Source organism: Sinocyclocheilus anshuiensis, unplaced genomic scaffold (assembly GCF_001515605.1).
Source record: "Sinocyclocheilus anshuiensis isolate Anshui unplaced genomic scaffold, SAMN03320099.WGS_v1.1 scaffold668, whole genome shotgun sequence".
In the NCBI taxonomy this organism is placed as follows: Eukaryota; Metazoa; Chordata; class Actinopteri; order Cypriniformes; family Cyprinidae; genus Sinocyclocheilus; species Sinocyclocheilus anshuiensis.
The window spans coordinates 102,175-126,497 of record NW_015557097.1 but is presented as its reverse complement, the minus strand read 5'-3'; the positions used below and the strand labels follow the sequence as shown (position 1 = coordinate 126,497).

The 24,323-nt window shown below is 37.6% G+C and overlaps 1 protein-coding gene and 1 long non-coding RNA gene across 3 annotated transcripts in view; one reads left to right on the top strand and one right to left on the bottom strand.

Moving 5' to 3' along the window:
• Positions 1–233: 233 nt before the first annotated feature.
• spns2 (SPNS lysolipid transporter 2, sphingosine-1-phosphate) overlaps positions 234–24,323 on the bottom strand; it is an 84,656-nt gene continuing 60,566 nt past the window's right edge. Inside the window, exons 5-13 of one of the 2 annotated variants that reach the window (XM_016472336.1) lie at positions 23,679–23,745; positions 20,032–20,174; positions 19,007–19,159; positions 18,728–18,917; positions 15,636–15,701; positions 14,619–14,717; positions 9,496–9,659; positions 5,964–6,000; positions 234–3,004 (exon numbers count right to left, since the gene is read on the bottom strand). In XM_016472336.1, coding sequence (XP_016327822.1) covers positions 2,993–3,004; positions 5,964–6,000; positions 9,496–9,659; positions 14,619–14,717; positions 15,636–15,701; positions 18,728–18,917; positions 19,007–19,159; positions 20,032–20,174; positions 23,679–23,745 — 931 coding nt within the window. In that variant the 3' untranslated portion in view covers positions 234–2,992. The remainder of the gene's footprint in view (positions 3,005–5,963; positions 6,001–9,495; positions 9,660–14,618; positions 14,718–15,635; positions 15,702–18,727; positions 18,918–19,006; positions 19,160–20,031; positions 20,175–23,678; positions 23,746–24,323) is intronic. The other variant, XM_016472337.1, reaches the window with a different exon arrangement.
• LOC107677435 (uncharacterized) lies at positions 8,660–17,761 on the top strand. Its single transcript, XR_001632839.1, has 3 exons — positions 8,660–8,731; positions 11,324–11,493; positions 17,704–17,761. It is a non-coding gene; the product is annotated as an uncharacterized LOC107677435 (long non-coding RNA).

Here is a 24,323-nt window from a genome sequence, read left to right as displayed (position 1 = left end):
TAATCTGACATTTTTTAAATTTCATGTAATATAAATTGACTTACGTCAATGTATTATAAACAAATTAACAATAAATAGTGGGGTATTTAAAAAAATAGAAATCGAGAGATGAATGAATTCTGTAAAAATGGTTGTTCATTGTTAGGCCATGATACCTAATGCATAGCATTAACGAATGACAACTCAAATACACTTGTGGTGAATAATGTAAAAAAAGACACCATATTGCTCTGTTTTGATTAAATAAGTTTATTTTGATCAGTTACATATAGGTGTATATCCCTGTGGGAGCATCACAGTAAATGTCCTAGATACTTTTCTTTATAATCACACTTGCTCTAAAAAATAAAATCACCTTTTAATTTCTGCTTGACATCAGAAATAGGTTCATCTTTACAGAATTCTTGTATGACAAGAAAATGTGCAATCTGAAATACTCAACTCTCACGATTCAGCAATTAAAATGATCTCATAAAACTGCACATTAGCAGTAGAATTTTGTTGATAAAATGAACTCGGCCTTACAAATATTTAGCCAGTCGTTCATCCCATCCAGATCACCGTGAGCATTGCCTTTCAACAAACAAATAAACAAATAGTCATATAATCACTGACAGCATGTAAAATAACTTTTTTTAAATAAGCTAGTAGCCAGGCAGTGAATGGGTAATAATCCCTCAAAGCTAGCACTTACAAAATGCCAGTGTAGAACTATTGAATTAGACAGTAAGAGAAACCCCCCTGATCAGCACATTATTCACACACCCAGTTGCTTGTGCAAAATAAATCAGGTAAAGTATCAGTTCATTGGTCTAACAAACATGTTGGTACACAATACATGTACTTTTGTATAAGTGTAAATCATGCTGTGTGTGTGAACCAGTCAAATAATTGGCTCTTGTGAAAACACAGTTCTCTGAGATGAACAACTGAGAGATTCTTCAAATGGTTAAACAAAAACAGAACTGTACATAATATCTATGACATTATTTTTCCCTTATTCCATCTTATCAGCAAGGGTTGCAAATAAACAAATCAAAAACGTAATAAATACATTGCATCAAAGCAGTTTACAATATATTAAAATTGCTGCATAATATAGTTTATCTTTATAGTGTTTATATATAAAACTCATATTTGTAAAAAGCAAGAAAAAGACATGTAAAATAATAATAATAATACAAAAGCTTCATTAAGATAAATTTGCATGTGTAAACACATTGGACAGAATCACATTCAAAGGCTTTTCACCTGGCATGATGAAAGCTAAAAGGATATGACTGGCAAATAAGGACGGTAATTTCACGATACGTTAAGTCAGACTTTCAAAACACAGATCGTCTTTTTTCCACTTCAATCTATAGGCAAGGTGCTTTTCTCAAGATGGAAACACAGATTTACATGCAAACGGCTTCAGACGCAGACAGATTTGGTAACACCAAGTTGCAAAAAAGTGAAAGTGGTGTGTGTGTGTGCTCTAAGAAAATCTTGCTAAATATCAGGATATACAAATTATTGCCACTGTCAAAGCTTTCATGTTTGTTAGGGATCAAATCTTCTTTTAAATTGCATATATTACAAACTACATTCTGAAGCGAAACCACACAGTTCAATAACAGCGAAAATCGATATTTTCTGCAATTTTACCCTCCAGCTTTATCTCTTCATATTCATGACTACTCAGTGAAAAGCAAAGTGCTTTTCTTAGTGTATGCAACATATTCAAATGTCTGTTTTCTGCTTAAAAAAAAAAACTCCACAAAATTCACAGAATCCACAAAAAAAAAAAACAGATTTAGCTTAACCTCTGAAAATGGATGGAATGCAGTGTAGGTAATTAACTTGGCTGCAATGCACTATGATCATTTCTGCCTCTTCTTTTCCGGTAAAGGGATATGTAAAACCAAATGACCAAGGTAAACCAACATACAAAGACTTTCATTCTTATGGACTGAGCTTGTGTGAATCTTATCCGTAGTTAAAATGAAGGTTTGCCTGTCTGGGTGGGTAACCCGGCACTGCGGAAGGAATTCCTCACTGAAAAACACTAGACAAGAGACGATAACCTTGGCTTTGTTCACTTGTTAACATTTTTCAGTATTTCTGCTCTCCTCTCGGGCGTACTATGCGATTTATCCTGGCAGACTCCTGCAGTAAAGTTCAGTATGAAAGCATTTACATGTTGTTTCTTCATTATAAAAAGATCATATTTACAATCCAGTGTCCCTTTCAGCTATAGTTTATAAAGTCCCTCCAGATTCATTTGTAAAAACACAGTCAGAGCAAGAAGAGAAAAGATAGTGATCGATTTCAACGGTCTCAGGTGTCATGCGTGGCTGCATGATTTCACTGGCACTGCATTAGAATGGTAAGTGCTAAGAAAAAGAATGGAAAAACACATTTAATAGTAAGCAAAGAAAAGTGACCAGGGACCAGACCTGTGCCTCTGCCAGATTTCTTAAGGCAGGGCTCACCGTGTCGTTTGTTTTTATTGGGGATGTGATGTGATGCGTGTGATTCCTACAGTTCTGCGTTTACAGATTTTTGGGGATTTTGGCGTATTGGTGAGCCCCTCACTGGCTGTGAGCATCATTGGTACTGGTCCCCATTAGGAATGTGATGCTATGGCACTTGGTGCAGCTCGACAGACAGCGTAAACGGGAACATGTGTCCGTGCTGTGTTCAGTAGTATGGCACCCTCTTCCAAACACCCATGTGGCTCTTTATATACATCATTAATAGCTGCACACCAGCTGCTGACTGGCTGACCTCTTGCCAGCTGAAGGTTTCCTAGGGCAAGCAATTCAGAACTCGAATTCAGAACGGCCTTCACAGAATGGGACGAAAAAACAGAGAAGATATGATAGCGGTGATCTGAGAGTATATTGAGTGTGCGTATAGTGAGTTAGCTGCTAGTTTTATTCCTTCTGTTTTTCTTCCTCTACTTGTCCATATTTTCACCCCACATTTTCTTCATTGCTGCAGCCTCTTCTCATTTGGTAACCTGAGGGAATGAAAAAGACAAAGATGGGTCAGTCTCTGTTTGTAGTTGTTGAATAAAACATGGAGCAATAACATCCTTGTATGAGGATGTTTCATTTTGATTATTATAACTCGGGACCCACTGAGCCATCTGTGTGGTGCTGCTGGTGAGGTAAACCAACCCCCATCCTCAACACACACACTGCAACCAGAGCTTCTGTAAGCTTCGCACAGCTGCCCCACTGACATCACAATACGTGTCTGTCACAAACTTGACAATTATTTTATTCAGTCTCATTTTAATATGGTAGAGAGAGGAAATACAGAGTACAACAGTACTGTAAGATGATATCTGGCTCATGCAACATAACTAAAAATGTTAACTACTAGAGCATTATGCTCAGATAATGATTCCAGGGTCTTGTTTGGGATTTGTCTATCATTGTGCCACAAATAATCTGGCCTAGAAGCTCCTCTACTATATTAAACAAACCATTGTTTTCTTAATTGTGTCATAACACACACTAATACGCAGTGAAAATTCAGTAATTATGGACCTGACAAGGGGATTGACTTTTTTATTTAAACATGCAGATTTATGTAATACAGCCCTGTTAATTTCACATGGAGAACACTTTATCTGTGCAATGCAGACTGTTGTGGTTTGGGTTATTGCAGCTCCAGAGGGATCATCAGTGGGCTCTTTGGACTGATCTCATTGGGACTATACGCTACTACACCTACTGTTCATAAGTTTTCTCCAAAAAGTTATTGATTCACACATTAAATTGATCAGAAAGACATTTAGAATATTCTAAAAGATTGCAAAATTCATCAAAGAATCCTGAAAAAATGGATCATGGTTTCCACAAAAATATTAAGCAGCACAGCTGTTTTCAACATTGATAATATTAAAACAAAATGTTTCTTGAGCACCAAATCAGCATTTTATTTCTCAAGGATTATGTGACACTCACATCTAGAGTAATGGCTGCTGAAAATTCAGCTTTGCCATCACAGGAACAATTTTACAATATATTAAAATAGAAAATGCTTAATTTAATTATGATATTTCACAATGTTACTGTTTTACTGTATGTTTGAACAAATATTTGTAGCCTTTATGACCATAAGAGACTTAAATTAAATTAAATAAATAAATAAATAATCAGTCTTACCAACCACAATTTTTTAAACGGTTGCATACTCCTATCAGTTCATATTGAATAGTACTGCATCATTACTGTGTCTGTTCCCCTTTCGGGCTTGAACTGATGGTAAAACTAATGACATTATTTACTGTCTTTACATTTATTTTGAAAGATGAAGCTTGCGATTATGTTAAGGGGAGTTACATTTCCGACGAATGCTTGCGGTGTTCGGCCAATCACAATGCACTGGGTCAGCTGGCCAATCAGAGCAGACTGCTCTTGTCGGAAGGAGGGACTTTGTAGAAAACAAAGCGTTTGAGAGAGGCGGGGCATAGAGGACCTACAATAATGTACAGTATTTGAAAAATAATGTGTTTTTTGAACATTAAAGCATGTCAACATATTCTGTTACACCAAATACACAAAATAATGATCTTTAAAAAAGCATCATATGACCCCTTTAAGGAAATCCAAACATGTTAAACTGCCCAAAGTGTGAATGGCTGAAGGACATATCTGGTTGTGGTATCATTTAATTAGAAGATGTTCTCTAAAGACTAGCTTTTTATGGAGAAGACTCTCCATTTTGTCATCATGCCATTATCTGTCCACTAGATTTAAGCGCTCACTATGCAGTATCTCTTGCAGACAAGCACGTCAAGGGCAGCGGTCCATTTCTCCATTGCTTTCCCTTTTCATCTCTCATTTGTTCTCTCTAATATCGTCTCATTGCTTTGGTTGCAAGCCCTTCCTGTCTGAAATCTTTGGCCCTAATCAAGGCTAATGTCACAATAGTGATTTTTCCCATACTCCCACTGTCACATCACCGTGCCTCCTCATAATTCCTTTTCTAATAGCGGGAATGTGGGTGTCCGTCTGTTACGTAACTCTGCGGTAACCTCTCCACTTTGTGCTTTGACCCCTATTGATCAGAGAACTTCTCCCATTTATATAAGTGTCTGAGGCAATATGTCTTGCCATCACGCACTCATTTATGCTAATTTATATGCCTCTGTCTGGCTAACCCTCAAGGCCATGGTTTACGCTGCGTCCAACCGGAGATATTTCATTGATCTCTTGTTAAACTGCAGTCAGTTTAGGCTGTTAACCTAATAAAGAGTGGACAGCTAACTTGGGACAGCCTGTCTCCAGAACAAAAATACATGACCACATTTAATGGTTACAATCCACCCTCTCAGTCGAATAGTTGGGGGACTAGTTATTTTTAGTGTACTGCTCCCATTCACATTGTCCTCCACCTAAAAAACAGACAACCAGGGAAGCCTATTTCCTGATGTTGTTAGATGTTTTCTTGCTCTTTCTTTTGATGCTTTGCTGTTCTTTTAGGGCATACAGAGTCATGGTAATTATACAAACAGGCTCATAACAGTGAGTGTGAGAGGCTGATAAGAGAAAGGGGAAGGGGGCAGGAACAGAAGCTTGAAGAGGAGACAGATTTGAGATTATCAGCAGATGAAATAACCTGGTCACTCAAAAAACGACTCAAAATTTGTATTATAATGAAAAGGTGATGCTACTATGAGCCCAAAGGCAATTTAATAAATTCTATTCTATTCTATTCTATTCTATTATGATGCACAAAGACTTCAATGTGTAAAACAAAGGGTAAATAAAGGTTAAGTGTGCACCTCTGGAATTTCATAAAGGTGGTATGTTATGATTTCTCCCCTTACAGTCCAGAATACCTTCTCATAAATAAGCTTTAACCATTGTATTCTCTATTTTGAAAGATCACCAGGATAACAGTTTATAACAGGAATAAGTGGGGGGGCGGGGGTCTTTGTTGAAGACTTGCATTTGAGGTCTTACCTTAACTGTGGACGGCGGTCGGGAAAGCTGGCTTACTCTGGAGAAATAAAAGAAAAAAAAAACAGAATAATGAGGGAAAAAATTGTGTGGATATAGAATTTGTGCAATGCTTTTCATTATTTGTACACCACACATCAGCAGGATCTCTTAATGGAGGGGTTTTCAAACTGGGTTGCTTATTGTCCTTAATGTATTTTGTAGGGTTATCAAAGTAAACTAAAGATATGAATTAAAAATGTTTAAAGGGGTCCTATTATGCTCTTTTACGAAGTCTTGATTTTGTTTTGGGGGTGTACTAGAACAGGCTCTCATACTACGTTGTTCGAAAAACACATTATTTTTCACATATTTTACATTATTACAACACCTCTCTGCCCAGTCTGGCATGAACGGCTCGAATAGTTCCTGTATCAAATGAAAGCCCGCCTTCTGAAATACGCTGAAATAATCAGCTGGGCCAGTGTGTGCTGTGATTGGTTAGCTGGGCCAGTGTGTGTTGTGATTGGCAGCACTCTGCGCCTGGTCGGGAAATGTCATGCCCTTTACCATAGCCGTGATAACACTCGTTGCCTTCTCTAGTGCAGCTCAACCAGGTCTCGTCCCATTCGTCGATATTTGTGATATCAAAAAGAAAATATGCGTTGTAGACCAAACTAGTCGTTCGTTGTAGTTGTTGAAAAGTGATTTCTGTTAAATAAAATATCTCCTTTTTAAGTGGACTTTGAGCTTTGTAACTGTGCAGATCTTTTTTATGTTCAAACAGCATATATATATATATATATATATATAGAGAGAGAGAGAGATATATATTACACATTAGTTCATGTTTAGGGGTCCTTGGGCTTAAAAAAGTTTGATCATTTTAATTTACAAGGCAAATTCACAGAAGCATTAATGAAATATTACTGTTTAGATGCAAAGCTCTGAGTAAAATGAGGTACAGCAGTGGTTTGATTCAGTGTGACCACAAGTGGTCAGGGTAGTGACGAAAGTTAGTGAGGATCCAGATTCTTAATGTGAGAAACACTAATTCTGTGTATAAGTACTTCAGTTCTCCTCATCATCTCAGCATTTTCACTTCTTTCCTTTTTTGCCCTGTGATAAGATGTTCCCTTCTTGTAATTTCAGTCACTCTATTGGAAATCTCAATGGAGACACTTCACAGGCTGCTAGTGCTTTAACACACAGTTAAGGGATGCTTATATCTATAGCATGTCCCCATGGACACCATGCCAACTGATGCCAGGCAGAAAAGGATATGAGACAAATACGTGCGTGTGTGTATTTTTGCGTGACTGCCTGGGTGCACAGTGTTTTCCCCTGCACTATAAATGGCTCCCTCACGGCCCAAAACAGCTAACAGCCTAGAAATAAAGTACTCTTTAAGCTCAATATACATTCTTCCGCTCCAGTGAACGCCTTTCATTTTGCATGTTGTGTCTATAAATAGAGGAAGACAAACAAGAATGTTATATTCATATAACAAGATATTTGTGAATAAAGAATTAATGGGCTTGAGACAGCACAGTTAAAATTCTATTTTAAGACTGGATGATGACTCGCGAGGAAGCAATGTATATGAACAATTGTGAGAAGGGTGTTATGTAAGAGTATTTGTTGGAAATGTTAAATGTATAATTGCACAGGCTCATAACAACTGGATATAAAGCTGCTGCTTTTGGCATGCATGATTTAGCAGCTCATTACATAGCATATATAGCTGCAATTCAGTGGCTGCATAAAACCAATGGTGAGGTAAATCTTTGGTATAATCTGCAACCAACGGAGGGAGTAAACTGCTTTGAATGTCTTTAAGGATACACCTTCACTTGTCATATTTAGTAAATTTAAAGGTGATTATTTATTTTTTTATCATATTCAAAATTTAAAGGTTAAGTTCTTTGTCATATTTTAAATTCAAAGGCGAATATCATATTTATTTTAAATTTAAAGGTTCTTTTTAAAATCTTATTCTAAATTTAAAAAATGAACTATTCATCATTTATTCTAAATTTAAAGGTGAAGCTTTATTATCATATTCTAAATTTAAAGTGCAATTATTTTTTGTTATAATTTATTTTACACTTGAAGTGAAGTTTGCAATTTTTTGAATGTTAAAATATGCTCTCTCATCCCATTATAATATAAAGAGACAACTATAAGTCATTCATAGGTTTATTTCCCTAAAAAAGCACTGTGGCTCTTTACAAACATTGCTCTGTTTGTATGAGTATCTGACCAGCTTGGCATAGCAACACTGGCTCCACCAATTGTGAGAGTTTTGGGCAGGGCTCTTTGTTTACCTGACCAATAGTAGAAGTGGGAAGTGTTCAGGGAAACCTACTTGAAAATAGTCAGTAATATATTATTCTGTTTGACACAACACCTTTAAACATGGTCACGGTATTTTTTGTCAAGATTTATTCATGTTAGGATTGATTTATTTAAGACCTGTGCCTATGGTTTCAAGTGCACTATTTGTATTCCACTACATATTATATATAACAGGAAAAAATAACATTCAGCAATCCTGCTGAGTAGCTCCATGTGAAAAATGTGCTCCATGTGCCTGTTGTAATAGATGGCGAGACGAGAAGAACAGTCAACATCCTGGGCTGTCTCTAAAACCTATCGTGGGACGATCTTCCGCAGTAATCCAACATACCACCCTGCCTAAAAATGTCCCCAAGCAGACAGGAAGGTAGTCATTTTTGAATGGCAACACACACAGGAAATCCACTTGATAAAAGACGGCCACAAAACAGAAAGTGAGTCACAAAGTTCGGGTATCATGTTTGTCTTTATCTTTTAAAGGAATGGGACTCTTCCATATATGTTTTAGATGAAGGTCTGTTTTAAAATGGCTATGTTTAAATGTACATATATAGGACAAAGTATCATATGATGGCTTATGTATGCCATGTTAAAGTGAAATGACATGTCTGGTTAGCTTGAATAGCAAGAGACAACATTGGGGTTTATTTGAAGTTCAATTCCTCTAATGTCGTCATGACTGTTTTTCTAGACAAAGTCTACTTTCATAAAATTGCTCAGTTAGCTTGTCTCTGCCTAATGCTAGTCTGAACTGAATACTGAAATTACATTTACTTTGAAATCTCTCCTGTACTGGTTAATGATTTGAGTAAGAGAAGGTCATGATCTACTAAACTGCAGAGTGTCCTTGTTTGAGAATCCATCTAGATCTCTATCCATCTATCCATCTCGCTTATCCTCACGGATTAACTGTCCACCTGAGGCTATTCACCAGGCACACAAAGATGGCTAAGGCTACCAAAACCACCATGGCAACCACTATTTTTCTGGATTGTCATTGTCAGTGGAGGAAATCGGAAATGATAACCCCGTTTAGCAACGTAAAGTAAGAAACCCTTGAAAGGGAAGCACCTTGATGTCTTTAGATAGTTGTCAGAATAATGACTTTCAAGTTCAAGTTCAACTTGAATAATAATGACTTAAAAGACTGGACTGAATTACTGCTATCAAGGTTATGAGTACAGGCCTAGGCACTCACTGTTTCTCCGCTTTGTCACGATCGTCGAGGAAGAAGAGGGCGGTGGCCAGGAAGAACATCCCCCCCAGAACGATGACAAAGGGGCAGAGCATGAGGGCATAGCCCAAGCTCAGGAACTGCCATAGCGATGATGTGGCGTAGCTCTCCTGCAGCGCGTCTGATATCTGCATTAGCACATAGAGACACAAACAAAAGAGCACTCATTAGCAAACAAAGGAAAAGTCTGCTGCGAGTCATCAGCGACATTAAGTGTAATAATTAACTTCCTAATATTGTCTTCAAGAGCTGTGCTGTCAATCAGTTACAGGGTGAATGGTTAATTATGTTAACTTGTCTTAAGCTATTGGTATCTGTTGAACAGTGAGTCAATATATCTATAAAAAGACAATAAACATGATTAAACTATCAAGGAGGCATTTAGTTTAGTTTCAATTTTACAAACTGATTTAATTTTATGCTGTGTGCTCCCTTAGGATTCACTCAGTCAGTAGTCAGCAACTGGTTCTTAATGTTAATGAGCACATGGCTAATTTCCTATGTGATATTAGCAGGGGATATCGTCATTCTAGAGAGCATTTGATTGTATAATAATTGTACAAAAAGTGTAGTGCGGGATGAATCAGTAATATTTTTGTTCCGTTTAAAAAAAAAAAAAAAAAGATCATTTTTAAATGTCTACATCTGCTAAAAATAAATTGTCAACTTCTAGGAGTACACTAAAGGCCACACAACTCAAATCTTGATTTCATGCGCTTTTTAGAACCAAGCACACTATTTATAACAGACCTGTGAACAGAAAACAAGAGTATGTTTCTAGTGCTAATGTGCTAAAATGTCTTGTTCAGGCTATTCTAAAGTAGCATATTAGAAAATAAAGCAAAAGTTGTATATTTTGACATAAAGATACTAACAGCAGCATTAAAAAGATGTTTAGCAGGGCTAATAATCTCCTCAGAGTCCATCTAACTCGCTTTAGCATAGCTAATCCTTTATCAGCACTAGCGTGCCATGTAAGTCTCGTGGGTTGGATAGGAATGCTGACTCTAAAAACTGTGAGAGTAGGTGCTGACAGTGAGGTCTCTGTGTCTTTGTACCTGCTTAACCATATTTTGGGGACACATTTGTACCCAGAAGTAAGCTAAATCTGACAAAACCTCCTTTTGGGGATGTCCTCATTTGTAAAACTGGTATAAAATAAAGTAAATAGAGGGGCTTTTTTTTAAATTGTAATAATGCAGAAAGTTTAATGTTAGGGTTAGGTTATAGTATCTGTAACTAGCTGTATATAAAAACTACAGAATGTCCCCATTTAGATAGCTAAGCAAATGTGTGTGTTTGTGTGTGTGTGAGCAGACCACACTCCTGTATGTGTGTGTATATGTCAGCCTTCATGATGCCAAAAATGAACTATTTCTACTAATAAAAATAGGGCTGAGGTTGAACATTTCTGGTACGTGTCTAATGAGGTTTTTTGCAAAAAAGATGGTAGATTTCAGCTGATAGCCTATTTTTATAGACAATTACACCACCCACTATGCCTGAGGATATCGATTCACACAGGTACTCTGAATGTTTTTACATCAGTTAGAGTGAAATTTAGCATTACCAGGTATTTAGGAAATGTTATTCATTCACAGGTCTAGTTGAATGTGTTGTCTGCCTGCCACATTTTCTTAAATTTCTTTCCAGTTGTCTTTAGTAAGCTACTGGATGTCAATGCAGTCATAACAGCTCTCTTAGTATAATGTCTGGAAAAACTATATTGTCACTGCCCTGTGTCAAAGTTCCTGTGGTTTTTTCTCTAAAATGTGTTCTTTTTATTATTTAGAGCTGGGACAGAAGTACGTCACAGCCACCATCACACTAGCCTGCCAGACCTCCGGAGTGAAATTATCAAGTAACTGTTGATGCATGACTTGGTTTCACATTCCTGGATTTGACAGGCCAGAATGTCCACACACTTCCTCTGAAGACGTACCTGCTCTACTATCTTAAGAGGTAAAATAGAAGATCATTGTATTCCCAGAAAGCAACCGAGTCAACCAACCACATATGAAACATCACAAAACATGCGGCAGAATTATAACCACACTGTCCAGCTGTCTGTCAGCAAGTAGGACATTTTGAGCAGATGGAATGTGGTGGGTTGCTAACACTATGACTTGAGTGAACTTGACCTCTGGTCTTTAGGAAAAGGCCATTCCTGACATTCCTGTCAATTAAAATCTTGTTTTTCTAATCCTACATGTATTTGCTTGTTTCATATTGGGCTAGATTTCATTTTAGCATTCTTGGAACTCAAATAGTATAACAAAACGCTAGCAATAGCAAGATTATGGGATTGATTCCCACAGAATTTACATTTACTCATCTAGCAGAAACTTTTATCCAATACAAAGTATAATAACAAAGCGAACTTGATAAAATGCATAAACTTCAAAATGTTTGGGGTCAGTAAAGTTTTTTTTTAAGCAATTAATACTTTTACTCAGCATTAAGACACTTTAAATAATCGAAAGTGACAATTAAGACATTTATAATGTTATAAAAGATTTATATTTAAAATAATTTATGTTCTTCTTTCTATTCATCAAAGAATCCTAAAAAAGTATCACAGTTTCCATGAAAATATTATGCAGCATAACTGTTTTCAACAATGATAATAATGAATGTTGATTTCTAGTTGTGTCCTCTTTTGGAAGACCAAACAAAGTAGTTTCGCTTTCACAACGAAACACACAGCGTCTTCACGGCATGGCGGCAGCGGCAGCAATACCACAGCGAGAATCAAAGTCACGCCTTCTTTCTTTGCATATACATTTGGGCGGTGTTATGTAAATCTTCCCACACAGTGACGTAGACATGTGGGGCGTGTTAGAATGAGCCGTTTTAGGAGGGCGTGGACGAGTCTTAACTTTTATAAAGAATATCTCTTTGGGTTTGAGACTTTAGTCTTTGCAACTTTAGGGATCTTATCTATTCATAAACAGCTTGTAACACTCCAAAGAGAAAGGAAAACTTGAAATCGCATCATATGTCGCTTAGAATAAAAGTGTCTGCCAAACGCGTAAATGTACTTCTAAATTTGATCTGTCTATTAGTTGGGAAAGTGTTTACTACTTATCCCCTCCATTCGATGTAGTATCTTAGGGTATAACTCATGACATAAGCATCTAAAACTGAACCTTAGAATAACAGCGCAGGTCAGATTCAACATCAAGTCTTTAAATCATTAACCGTGCTAGATAGGTGATTCAAATACCAAATACCAATTGATGGAGAGATAAAAAAAATATTGTATAAACAATATACAGGTAGATTACACACACTTCTTAGCTTCTGCTCTGTGCTTATGGCAGTGCATTGAAGTGTATGGGTGAGACAGATAAAGTGCAAACACACTGCAAATGCACTTTTGTTGCAAGAGGTTGAAGGTGATAATGGAATAAGGGAACAATGGGTCTGAACCCTGAGTCCTACATGACAGAGAGCTCTGAACCTGTCAAAAGCACGGACAGGAGTTACTGTTTAGCTTGGATCAACTCCAGTGTCTCCTGTTTGGAATTCAAGGAATGTCTACAGGAGTCGGAAGTCTAGGAACCACAGTGTGCTTTTTCCGGAGTTAAGAAGAATGATGAATTTATGCTGCCCTGTGATCGGTTTGGCTTTGTTTTCTTAACATGAACAAGAGTGGAAATCGGAAAAGGGAAACAGAGCCAGGGTCAACGTACAAAATCATAGAGCACAATGTCACACGGCACAAGACGACATAGCTTATTGTCACACAGAAGTGTTTAAGAGACTGAAGGAAACACTTGTAGATGAATGTAGCCTTGAATGAGCTGGTGACTGGTATATATACAAACACAATCATGTCTCCTGTGGAAAGGTATTACTGGAAAGACACAGATCAGGACGAGCGGGAAAACCTTCAGAGGGCTTTTGTGTAAATCTGCTATTGTGAACTAGAAGTATTGAACAAAAAAAGGAGCCATACATCTTTTTTGTGTGGCTTTGAGAGCTCAACATTGTTGACTTCCTGCTTCTAGCATTATGTTTATTCTCAAAACTGCATGAGTGTCAATAACCTGATTCTTCCGCCTGGTTGTCTATTTAGCGCACTCTGACTTTTGTGGATATTGAAATTATGTTTGAAAAGGCTCTTGGCTTTACTTGTATGTAAAAAGACACTTTCAGTGTTTTGTTTAGACTTCATTTAGGTGGTTCAGACCTTAAAGTGGAAATGAAGCAGTCAAGTTTACATTATTTAGTACACTGTTTTCCTCATTTTTTAAAAAATATATATAACAAACACGATTGATGTAACCATTTTAAAGAAAAAAGGATGTTTTGTTATAGTTTTAGGAGCATTGACACCACCATCATGCAATACCACAATGTGTGATGTCACGAGGTTGGTTTGCTCCGTTGGCCAGTGCAGTAATGCAAGTATTTCTTTACTTTTTGAACACACAAATGTTATTTTAACTCACAAATGTTTTTGGTTTTCACCATAATTTGGATGAATATCCAACATCAAACTGTCTACATCACAAAGTTTTGATCGTGGTACCCCAAACATTGTTTTCATAACCCAAGGTGCAACGTGATGTAAACAAACAACGCTTCATACCATATCGTTCATGTGGCATCTTATTGTTATGTCAGACCTTTCAGAGATATTTGCATTACCTGTGAATACAATTAACTTGCAGTTGTTAACAAGACACTAAATCTAATCACCTCTCTGAACGATTGTGTGTTCAAAAAGTAAAGAAATGCTTACATTACTTCACTGGCCAACGGAGCAAACCAACCCCGTGACGTCACACACTGTGGTATTGCTCCATTGGCAGTGTCAATGCTCCAAAAGCTATAACAAACATAATTTTTCTTTACAATGGTTACATTAATTGTGTTTGTTATATATTTTTTATTAAAGTGGAAATCAGTTTACTAAATAATGTAAACATGACTGACTGCTTCACTTCCACTTTAATTAGACTGACTAACTCCAAGACCGCCATATAATGTCTGTACATGCCAAGTACTTAATACTGAGCAGTACATACTAGTAGCAGGCAGCACTGCGGTTCCCTGCCCTGTGTGTGAGACATTCTTACCAAGCCAATGAGGTATGGGCTCCCAGCATCCCCTAGTAAATGTGAGGTGAAGCCTTGGAAGGCAACAGCAGTGGCTCTTCTGGTCGGTATGACAACAAACTGGAGAGAGAAAAGAGGTGATATGAAAACAGCTGTGAGAATTTCACATTAAATCATAACAGGAAAATAAAAGTACCATGGGTGCTCACTTAAAGGGATAGTTCACCCAAAAATGAAAAAAAAATGAAGAAGACGCGTCACGCACCGGCTGAAGAAGAAGACACGAACGCGCTCAGGACGCGCTCAGGACAGTTCGGACAGTTCGGACATTGCAGTAAATCAGAGGTAAAAAATGATATAAATACTGTTCAGTTTCTTGCACAGACCGATCATTTCGTGTTTTTACACATCAATGTATCGGCACGGGCCGCAGGGTTTAATTTGGTTTTGTTTGTGTGTTTTATGACTCTCAAAGCCGTGTTTCCCATTCACTTCCATTATAAGACTGACAGACTGCAACGGTTTGAGTTAAAAATCTTCGTTTGTGTTCTACTGAAGAAACAAAGTCACCTACATCTTGGATGCCCTGGGGGTAAGCAGATAAACATCAAATTTTCATTTTTGGGGGAACTATCCCTTTAAGCAGATGCTGTCAGAGTGCTTTACACTGACCGAAGCTGACTGGAGTTTAAGTATGCAGTAAGACCTTGACTGACTCAACTTCATGACAGCTTTTCTTGCTAAATCTTTCACTATCTGTTTACTGAGTTTCTCTAACTCACTTGCTTCCTTCAGACAAAAACATTCAAACTGAAAATGTTATTTCATTTTATTTTCCATTAGTGGCGTTTCCATTAAGCGCAATCAAAGGCAGCAATTTTGTCTTGGGCCCCACCCAGGCTATACCAAACCTCGTAGTCATGCATCCCACCATTCAAAATAAGAAACTAGCCTGAGAAGATGACCACTTTTGTTACAGTTAAAAGCTTTAAAGTTTCCACTCGATGCAGCAGATAAATACAGGCTTTCAATACGAACCATTAAAATGTCCGCTGTAATGGCCCAGTTCAAAAAGAGCAGCGTCTCTCCGATGAAAATGCAGATCTGAGAAAGAAAAAGAGAGGGAGAAAGAGAGTGAGGGGAAAAAAATAGAAGAAGAAAGGTCAATTATATCTCATTTTATTCTTTAAAATGAAAAGTTACTCTACTTGCACATAAATACATTCAGATAGCAGGGTTTGCAGTTGGTCAAAGACTCAATTAACCCAGCTCATCTACTAAATCAAAACACCCCAATAAATGTTGTGGAATATGAAAACATGTCATTATACTGTGGTTGTGCTATATGTAATTTTTGATTTGAGGCCAACAGAACCGTGTCTTGCTCCAAACCGTAAAAAAGAGACAAGCGGTTTGCATTATACTAGAGTGGAACCTAAAATGTCTGGTGGCTGAAAACGTGTTACGTTTAACAAGTTATTTTAACAGACTCACGTGATCCCACGAGAACAGACTAACTGACTTCAGCATTCCCACACAAATTAACTGATATCCCTCAGTGTCTGGTCTGGATTTTCAAGGTGCTTATATCAGATTGAGACACAAGGATTGAATATCTCCACTAATCTCAGTGACTTGACAGAATGTAGATGGTCTTTCCTCATTTCTGAAGCCAAAATGCGACTGACGGCAGCTGCTGGGGTCAAACCAGATGGGATTGTGTGAAGAACTGTAGGTTGCAGGGGAATTTGATCGTTCAAGTGGCCGTTCTGACTTTGACAGGGTCTTGTGTTGGGCTCAGAGTGATATGTTGAGCAGGGCTGACAGAGGGATGACCTCAGGGTGTAAAACAGAGGTGATGGTTTTAGTTTATGGGTCTAGAACCTTCCATTTATATGCCGGTGTGAAAGAATATCTGAATAGAAGGTGAGGAAATGAAAGCGTGAAAGTGTCTGTGTGTGTTCGGACATGTATGAAACTCTGTCTCAAAGTGACTTGAGACTTAGACAGCGTGACGGATGGACAGAGAGGCTAAAACTATAAAGCCCTGCAGGACTCTGGTTAAGGGCTGAAGTGTGATCTACTAACATGCTGACGAGACAGCAACTGTCCCTGCTGGAACAGACCCCGACAGAGCTCCAGCGTGCTGTCACATTCTCAGACTGCACATCTGTCACTATCAAATTTTCTCGCTCCAAATATTTTCCCTCCTTAAAGTTTTGGATTCCTTGTTTTTTGTATGCTCCATTTGGATGTAATTACAGAAGCCTCTTGACAAGTGATTGAAAGGGCGCTCATCTCTTTAGTTGGGAGCTGGGTATATTTTTACCCAGAACTGACACTGTAATGTTACCTGTTTGACAAGATGGCATGAAGGCCAGTGGTCCAAATGATGTGTCATTCAATTCTATAAATACCTTAAATTTGATTATTTACTGTAAAATTTGCCCTGTTGCTCTCAGTAAGACTGACAGGCATTCACTTTTTCCATTTCCACATTTTCCAATTTACTATAAAGTGTTTAGTGAGATAACTGTGATTTATATTTAAATGACTTAATACACCACCGTTCAAAAGTTTTGGGTTGGCACTTTTTTAATGGTTTTGGGAAAGTCTCTTATGCTCACCAAGGCTGCATTTATTTGATCAAAAAATACAGTAAAATCAGTAATGTTGTGAAATATTATTACAATTTTAAGTAAATATTTACTATCTTAATATATTTCAAAATGTAATTAATTTATTTGATTGCAACACTGAATTTTCAGCAGCCATTACTCCAGTCTTCAGTGCTTCAGTGCATTACTCCAGTTGTGCTGATTAATATTTTTGTGGAAACAATGTTACTTTTTATCAGGAATCTTTGAAGAAAAGGAAAAATATACAGCCTTTATTTCAAATAGAAATCGTTTGTAACATTATAAATGTATTTACGGTCACTTGATCAATTTAATACATCTTACTGAATATTAATTTCTTTAAAAAAATCTTACTGACCCCAAATTTTTGAACAGTAGTATGCATTTTTTATGGAATTAAAATTTTTTTTGTAATTACTTTTATTATACTATAAATTGTTATTCTTTTCTTGTGCTATTTATTATAGATTGTGTGAATTCATGTGACCCCCAACTAGACACCTGAGCAGCCAGTTCTACCCACAGGTAAGTTCTACCCACCGTCTGCTTTATAAATCTTTTCAAAGTCATCACAACTTTTAACAAAGGCACAAGAGGCTGCAAAACCAGATCAGTTTGAGGGTACAGTTAGTAGCCAGTCTTTCATATTTAAGATAAGGTGACTAATGTTGAGCAAGCTTAGAATTTCTCAAGCATAACACCAGATAGATGGCATTATCACAGTGTACTAGGTTCTTTTGTTCATAGGAAAGACAAACAGTCCCTAAAAATACTTTCTCATCAGACTTCTCATCATAAACACTTAAGAGATTCCCAGTCCGGCTTGACCCTTTAGGGAGCGTGTTGCATTTAGTTCTGACCTGATTGTTTTTGTTGAAAGAACGAGCGTGACCTGATAGAATTTTTTTGTTTTCTTATGCAGCATAACTTTTCTCTATTAGTGACTCAGAAATGCCACAGCCCATTGTTTCTCAGCAGTAACTGTGAAAACTGCTCCCTTTTCCTGCTTTACATGCCAATTAAACAAGTACGCAGTGCCTGTCGCTCTTATTCTTTTAGTGTTGGGTTTGGACCTAACAACCCTGCCAAGCAACTATGGCTGTTAAACCTACTGAATGCAACAGACTTTATATAGTTTAAAGCCTTATATACAACTCTGAATAGAAGTGACCTTATTTGACTGAGAAGACTCATTATAATACAAGAATAGTCAGAAGGGAGTTGTACTAGAGATATTCAGGCCACAGTGTTAAGCAACCTTTCAGAATCTCAGTGTTTGCACCACAATCCCATGCCAACTAATATAATGAAGAATATTGTAACAGATTATAGATGTGTAACCCATGGAGGACATTTAGAAGAGATATGTAGTACATTGAAAATCCTGTTTGTGTATATATATATATATATATATATATATACTGTATATATTCACACACACACACACAAGTAAGATTTAAGGTAATTTGAAGTCAAAATAGAGCTACTTACATACGCTCCCACAATGCTCTTCTTGGCCACAACAAAGATGAGGCAGATGAAGATAGCAGAGCCCAGCATGCTGACCGCACACACCAGCGGGTCGGCACGCTCCGTCTTCTGTCGGCAGAGCCGCGTGGTCACGGCACCGATCACCACTCCCAACAGCCCTGTCACACAGGTGATGGCTCCGAATATCAAACTGGAGATGAGAGAGAAATATTGTCATTGTCAAAAGTGTAATGTTTGTATTTGTACAATACATTTTAAGCGGCATGTGTATGTTGGGACCTGTCTTTGCTGCTGCATGGTTGATAGGTGCAGCTCACTGCTGTCTTCTGCACCACCTGAGCTCTGACCAGGTACTGCGGGATCCAGATCCCAAACGCCCCCGTGGCAAATGACACAGCGGCCGATGCCAGAGATGAAAATACATAACTACGGCTGGGGAGCAGAAAGAAAATGAATGAATATGCATAATTCTTAAGTTTTTCTGCATTTGCATTTTTCTGCATCTACATGCGTTTTTCTGTTACTCTTGCTCCTTCATTTTTGTCAGCTTGGCCACAACTAAGATGGTTGGTCCAGTGGTGTGAATCATTTTTTTAAACAATCAATTAAAATGATACAATGTATTTATAATTTAAACAGTTTTAGTTGAATTGTACTTTGTCACACCACAGGCTACTGTAAAAACTGCTTGAAATTTTACAACTCCAACTGCTCCAATACACTGTTACCAAATTCAAGTGAAGGCAGGACCATAAAAACGATAGACTTTGAGGGGTCCAATATTCTGACTCGATGGCTGATTGTTAAGTGATTACATCTTGTACCCCCCAATCCTGAATATTTGGTTCATTGCGTTCTTAAAGGCACAATATGTAATTTTTCGTCACTAGAGGGCGCGTATTCAAAATAAGGGTAAAGCAGCGCTGTTTTATCATACTAGATACATTTGAAAGTTCTGTTGTAATGCTACTCTGTGCGGTCGTCACCGGTCTATTAAAACGCATAACATATTAAAGCGTCTTTGGTGTTTCCATGTTTTCTACAAAACAAAACCGGAAATTGAGGGGTTATGACGTCATTGGCAGGCGACACAATGACACTATAGACACGGTCCGTGTCACTAGTTAAAATTGCTTATTTCTCTGGATTTAAACATTCTTCGAAACATTTGGGATAATGTAAGTACACAAGTCAGCAAAATATATAACACTGTTCTAGTGGTTTTTGGATATTTTAATAAAAGAAATCTTACATATTGTGCCTTTAAGTGATAAATAGGGAAAAATAATAAACAAGTGGCATACTTTTTGGCAAGAGCTTTCATGTCACAGAGCCAGGAAGTGCGTGTCTTTATACGTCCAGCGATATGGTCAGCACTCCCTCTCTTTGGCTCAGGGACAACAATGAGAATGAGTGTCCCAGCAATCAACCCCAACATCGGAGAAACCTTGAGACAGAAGGGGGAAAAAACTGTTTAAAAAAACAGGGATTAACAAAATATGCTAATAAGTTTCTTATGTATTTATGTCTTGTTTTCCAGTAAAATATGTTAACATACTTGAAACAAGTTAAATGTATACTTGAAGCAAAACTACTTGAGATTTTATTGTTTTCTGTGAAGATATCTTGAATTAAGTTAATTTTTTTCTACTCCATTGGTAATTTGTTAAGAATATATAAAAATCAAGTATTATTACATCATATAAATCATACCTTACAACATTTTTTGATTTTTTTACTGGGAAAAAAGCAAAATTCTGCTTAAGAATGTTTTGAGTGCAGTACTCGCTGCTGTAACTAGACTAAACATTTTTGCTTGTATTACTGCGAGTCTGTGCCGTCTGTTAAACAAAATCTTGTGCGCTGAACAATAAGAATCTGTCTCGCATCCTGTTTGGTCTAGCAAGTTATTCGTTGAGCCCATAATGGTGGTGTTATTTTGTGATTAGCCGATGGTTTAGTATGTTACAGATTAGTTTTATTTATATTCACATCAGGGTGTGTAGTGTAGGCAGTGCTCTAGACTGCAGTGTGAAGTGGACTCCATTAGGTGATGTTTCTTTACTCCATCCTCTCGTTTTCTTTCTCACTTTTCTCCCTTGTGTGGGAGCAGCTGCGGTCCACCAGGCCATGAGCTATTATCTCTTTTATCATCCTTCCTGATGGCTATAGCACAGCAGTGTGTGTATGTGTGTGTGCACGTGTTTGTTGGTTCGCTCGCCCACATGGAAGCAGTGTAAGCGCCTCTGTCGCTTGTGAAAGCCAAAGCAATACTGGCTGTCAGGCGCAATCCTCCTGGAGATCATTTATAGCACATTAATGCAAAGCTCTGCTCAAAATTGTGTCTCTTATGGGTGTGGTTGTGTGCATGTAAATATCTAGTCATCTGCACTGCACAAAAATTCCTAATCGATATTTTTGTCTTATTTTCTAGTTCATTATTTTTTATTAAAATAAGATTAATCATATAAGCAAACTTAAGATAACATATATTATATCTTAATATATACTACTTTTTAAAAAGTTTGTAGTCGGTAAGATTGTTTTTTTTTTTTTTTCTATTTCAAATAAATGCTTTTGTTTTGAACTTTCTATTCATTAAATAATTCTGAAAAAAAAAGCCGCACAACTATTTTCTACATTAATAAATAGGCTAATGTTTCTTGAGCACTAAATCAGCATTTATGAATAATTTTTGAAGGATCATGTCAAAGACGCAAATTACATTTTAAAGTATCTAAAAATAGAAAACAGTCATTTTAAATTAGAATGATATCTCAAATAAATGCACCTTGGTGAATATAAGAGAAAAAAATAAATAAATAAAAAACGCAAAGACCTCAAACTTATATGTATATTTATGTATATACATTTTATTTTCTCTTATGCCTATGCCATTTTTATTCTTGTTTTAAGTGTAATTAACAAAATAACAAAATTTACTCAGACTTTTGCTTAAAACAAGGGGGAAAAAATCCAATTGGGTAACAAAAACAAACTATTGATTATTATCTATACACATTTATTAAATTATTTTAATAAATTAAAAATTGTTTTATTTATTTGTTTTATGTTATTTTGTAAGGATATTCAATTATTTTACTGGAAAATAAGAAAAATATTATTAATTATTAGTGTTATTACAAATTATGATTATTATTGATATAATAAAAAAATATTTCTGAATTATTTTTTTTTTGCAGTGTTCAGCAGTATAAATCTGTATAGTGAACAACAAGAGAGTGAAACAGATCACTGCGTCCCATTGACGTGCTGCTGTTTTCTGAACTACACTGTGATTCTGTGGACTGAATGTGTCTCTGTGTGCACTGCAGTGCTTTTGATCTCGCTAAAGCCTGGATTTAGTCTTGTTATCCCTCCATAACAAGAAAACCCAGCAACCGTAAAAGAGGTCTTTGCAGTGGACCTATTTTCTGACAGTCACACTGGGACATCCCTCACAGTCTCTCTGGTCTAGTTTCATATCAAAGCATGCGTTGATCAGTCATCTTGAACTCTGACTCTGTCTCGCACCCTACCTTAGTATTACGAGATGCTGCCCTTTCCTGCTAATCTCAAGCTACTGTAGCTTCTTTCGTGCTTGTTAAGGTTAGAGCTGGGATGCCAAAGAGCGAGTGTAATCAAAGAACAAGAGATCAAGGTGCTATTTCTCCTGGCATTTCCGCTCTCCGACCTGCAGAAGATTGATATGGCTCTCAATAATTATGATCTAATCCTCCACTCCAAAAAAACGCACTCCCTATTCGAGAACGGAAGGCGATTGAGTTCTTTAGGGCCCTGCAAAACAAGCGGAAAGTGGCACAAAATGTTTTTTCCCCCCTCAGAACAGGATATGGGCGATACGGAGTACCTTTTCATCTGTCTGTTGTTTTTATACTCATTTAAAGTGCCAGTGATGATTAATAGTCCACCAAACCACGAGCTTTGTCTTCTCAAGGAATGTTTTACTGCATCCAAGAGCTCAAACAATGGCGCTCCGCTACTGTTTGCAAAAGTGTTCCGACAAACTACTCCAAATAAAGCTATTCATGTTCCTGAGGGTCATATAACTGTCATGTAGAGAGGTGTTTTTGTAAGCTTGAGAGGGTTTAACACTTCTTTTAAACGTCTCCTTTTAGGCCTAAGAGCTTGACAGCCGAACCTCATTGGCATTTTAAGAGGCAGCCACACATCAAGCGTAATTCAAGTTCACGATAAGACCCTCGGTGGATTCTTTATGAACCCACGAAAGGATCTTGTAATGAAGCCCAACTGGAGCATTCACCTGTTAATGTTTAAACTGAACAAGTGAAGCAGCTGGTTTTAAAACCGCACTGAGCTAATGGAGGACGAAAGAATCTAAAGCACCTCAGAGGCCTCTCACTTTCTCTGACAAGTTGTTTTTGCTCTCTCTCTCTTTTACGGCCCAAAAAGTTACAGGCCACAGCTCTTCCTCTCACTCAATCATTTCATAAATTAGTAACTTTAGCTGCATTAAAAGGTGCTCGGCTCGGCTCTTTTGGTTAGCGCTGTGATACATCAAGGCTACTGAGGAATATCCCATAACAAAAGGGTCTGTGTAAGCGGGCCCCCTCTTCTCCTGGGCCTCTGCAGCACAAAGACCGCAGTGACAACTGGGAAGACCTTGTTCTTGTATTACTCACGGATAGCGTGTATGCGCAGGACCTGAGAGAGCTGGAGGTAATGCTAAATTAATGCACTTAAGCTAGCTGGGTTGTCAGTGCCAATTGCACAGGCTTCAAAGGGGGCAGGAATGTTATGTTGCTTTTTCAAGAGACGGGCCAAAGGTATTTTGGGATTCACCTGTCTGCCATGGGTTTTAGGGATATTTTTGACCTGGACGAGAGGAAATGGTGTGTATTTGTGGAGGCTCTGCATGCTTCCTCTAAAATATTGATACAACACACTGAGACATTTCAACAGCTCTTACCCTCAGCGCCCAGTACCAATGCCCTCCAGCATCTTTAGCGATGGATCCCAGGATGTAGCCCAGACCGCTGCGGAGAGAGAGCAAAACATGTCATTATACGCAAGCAAATATATCGTATTCCAGGAATAAACATCCACTCTCCGATTGGTTTGCTGGGCATAGTTGGTATAAGCCATGGTTATTTTAGTTTTGAGTTTTAATAAAGTTTTTATTTCTGTTTTATTTTCAATTTGTATTTTCAGTTTACTTTGGTTTTGAATTTTAATGTAGTTGACAAGTGCCCTAAACCCCTCAAAACCAGCACACCAGACCAGTTGACCAACTTTTAAACAGTTTTTTAAAAGCTGTTTTGCCATGTGCCTGCCTCCTTCAATTCAAAAGACCAATTCTTCTTTTCCCGACTTGTCTTCCCCACCCAAAGCTGTGTCATGTACCCTAAAACTTTCACGTGCTGGGAAGGCTGGCTGAACTCAGCATGCATACTAATGCCACTGATAATGGCTTTACACTGAACATCACCTCTGGCTATGTAAGAGAGTCAAGCACTTAGCATTACTTAGGGGCTTACAATGACAGATCTGCTCAGAGGGAAAGAGAAAGAGAGATGACTGGGGAGAGACGCCAGCTTCCTGTCGCTTGGGTTTT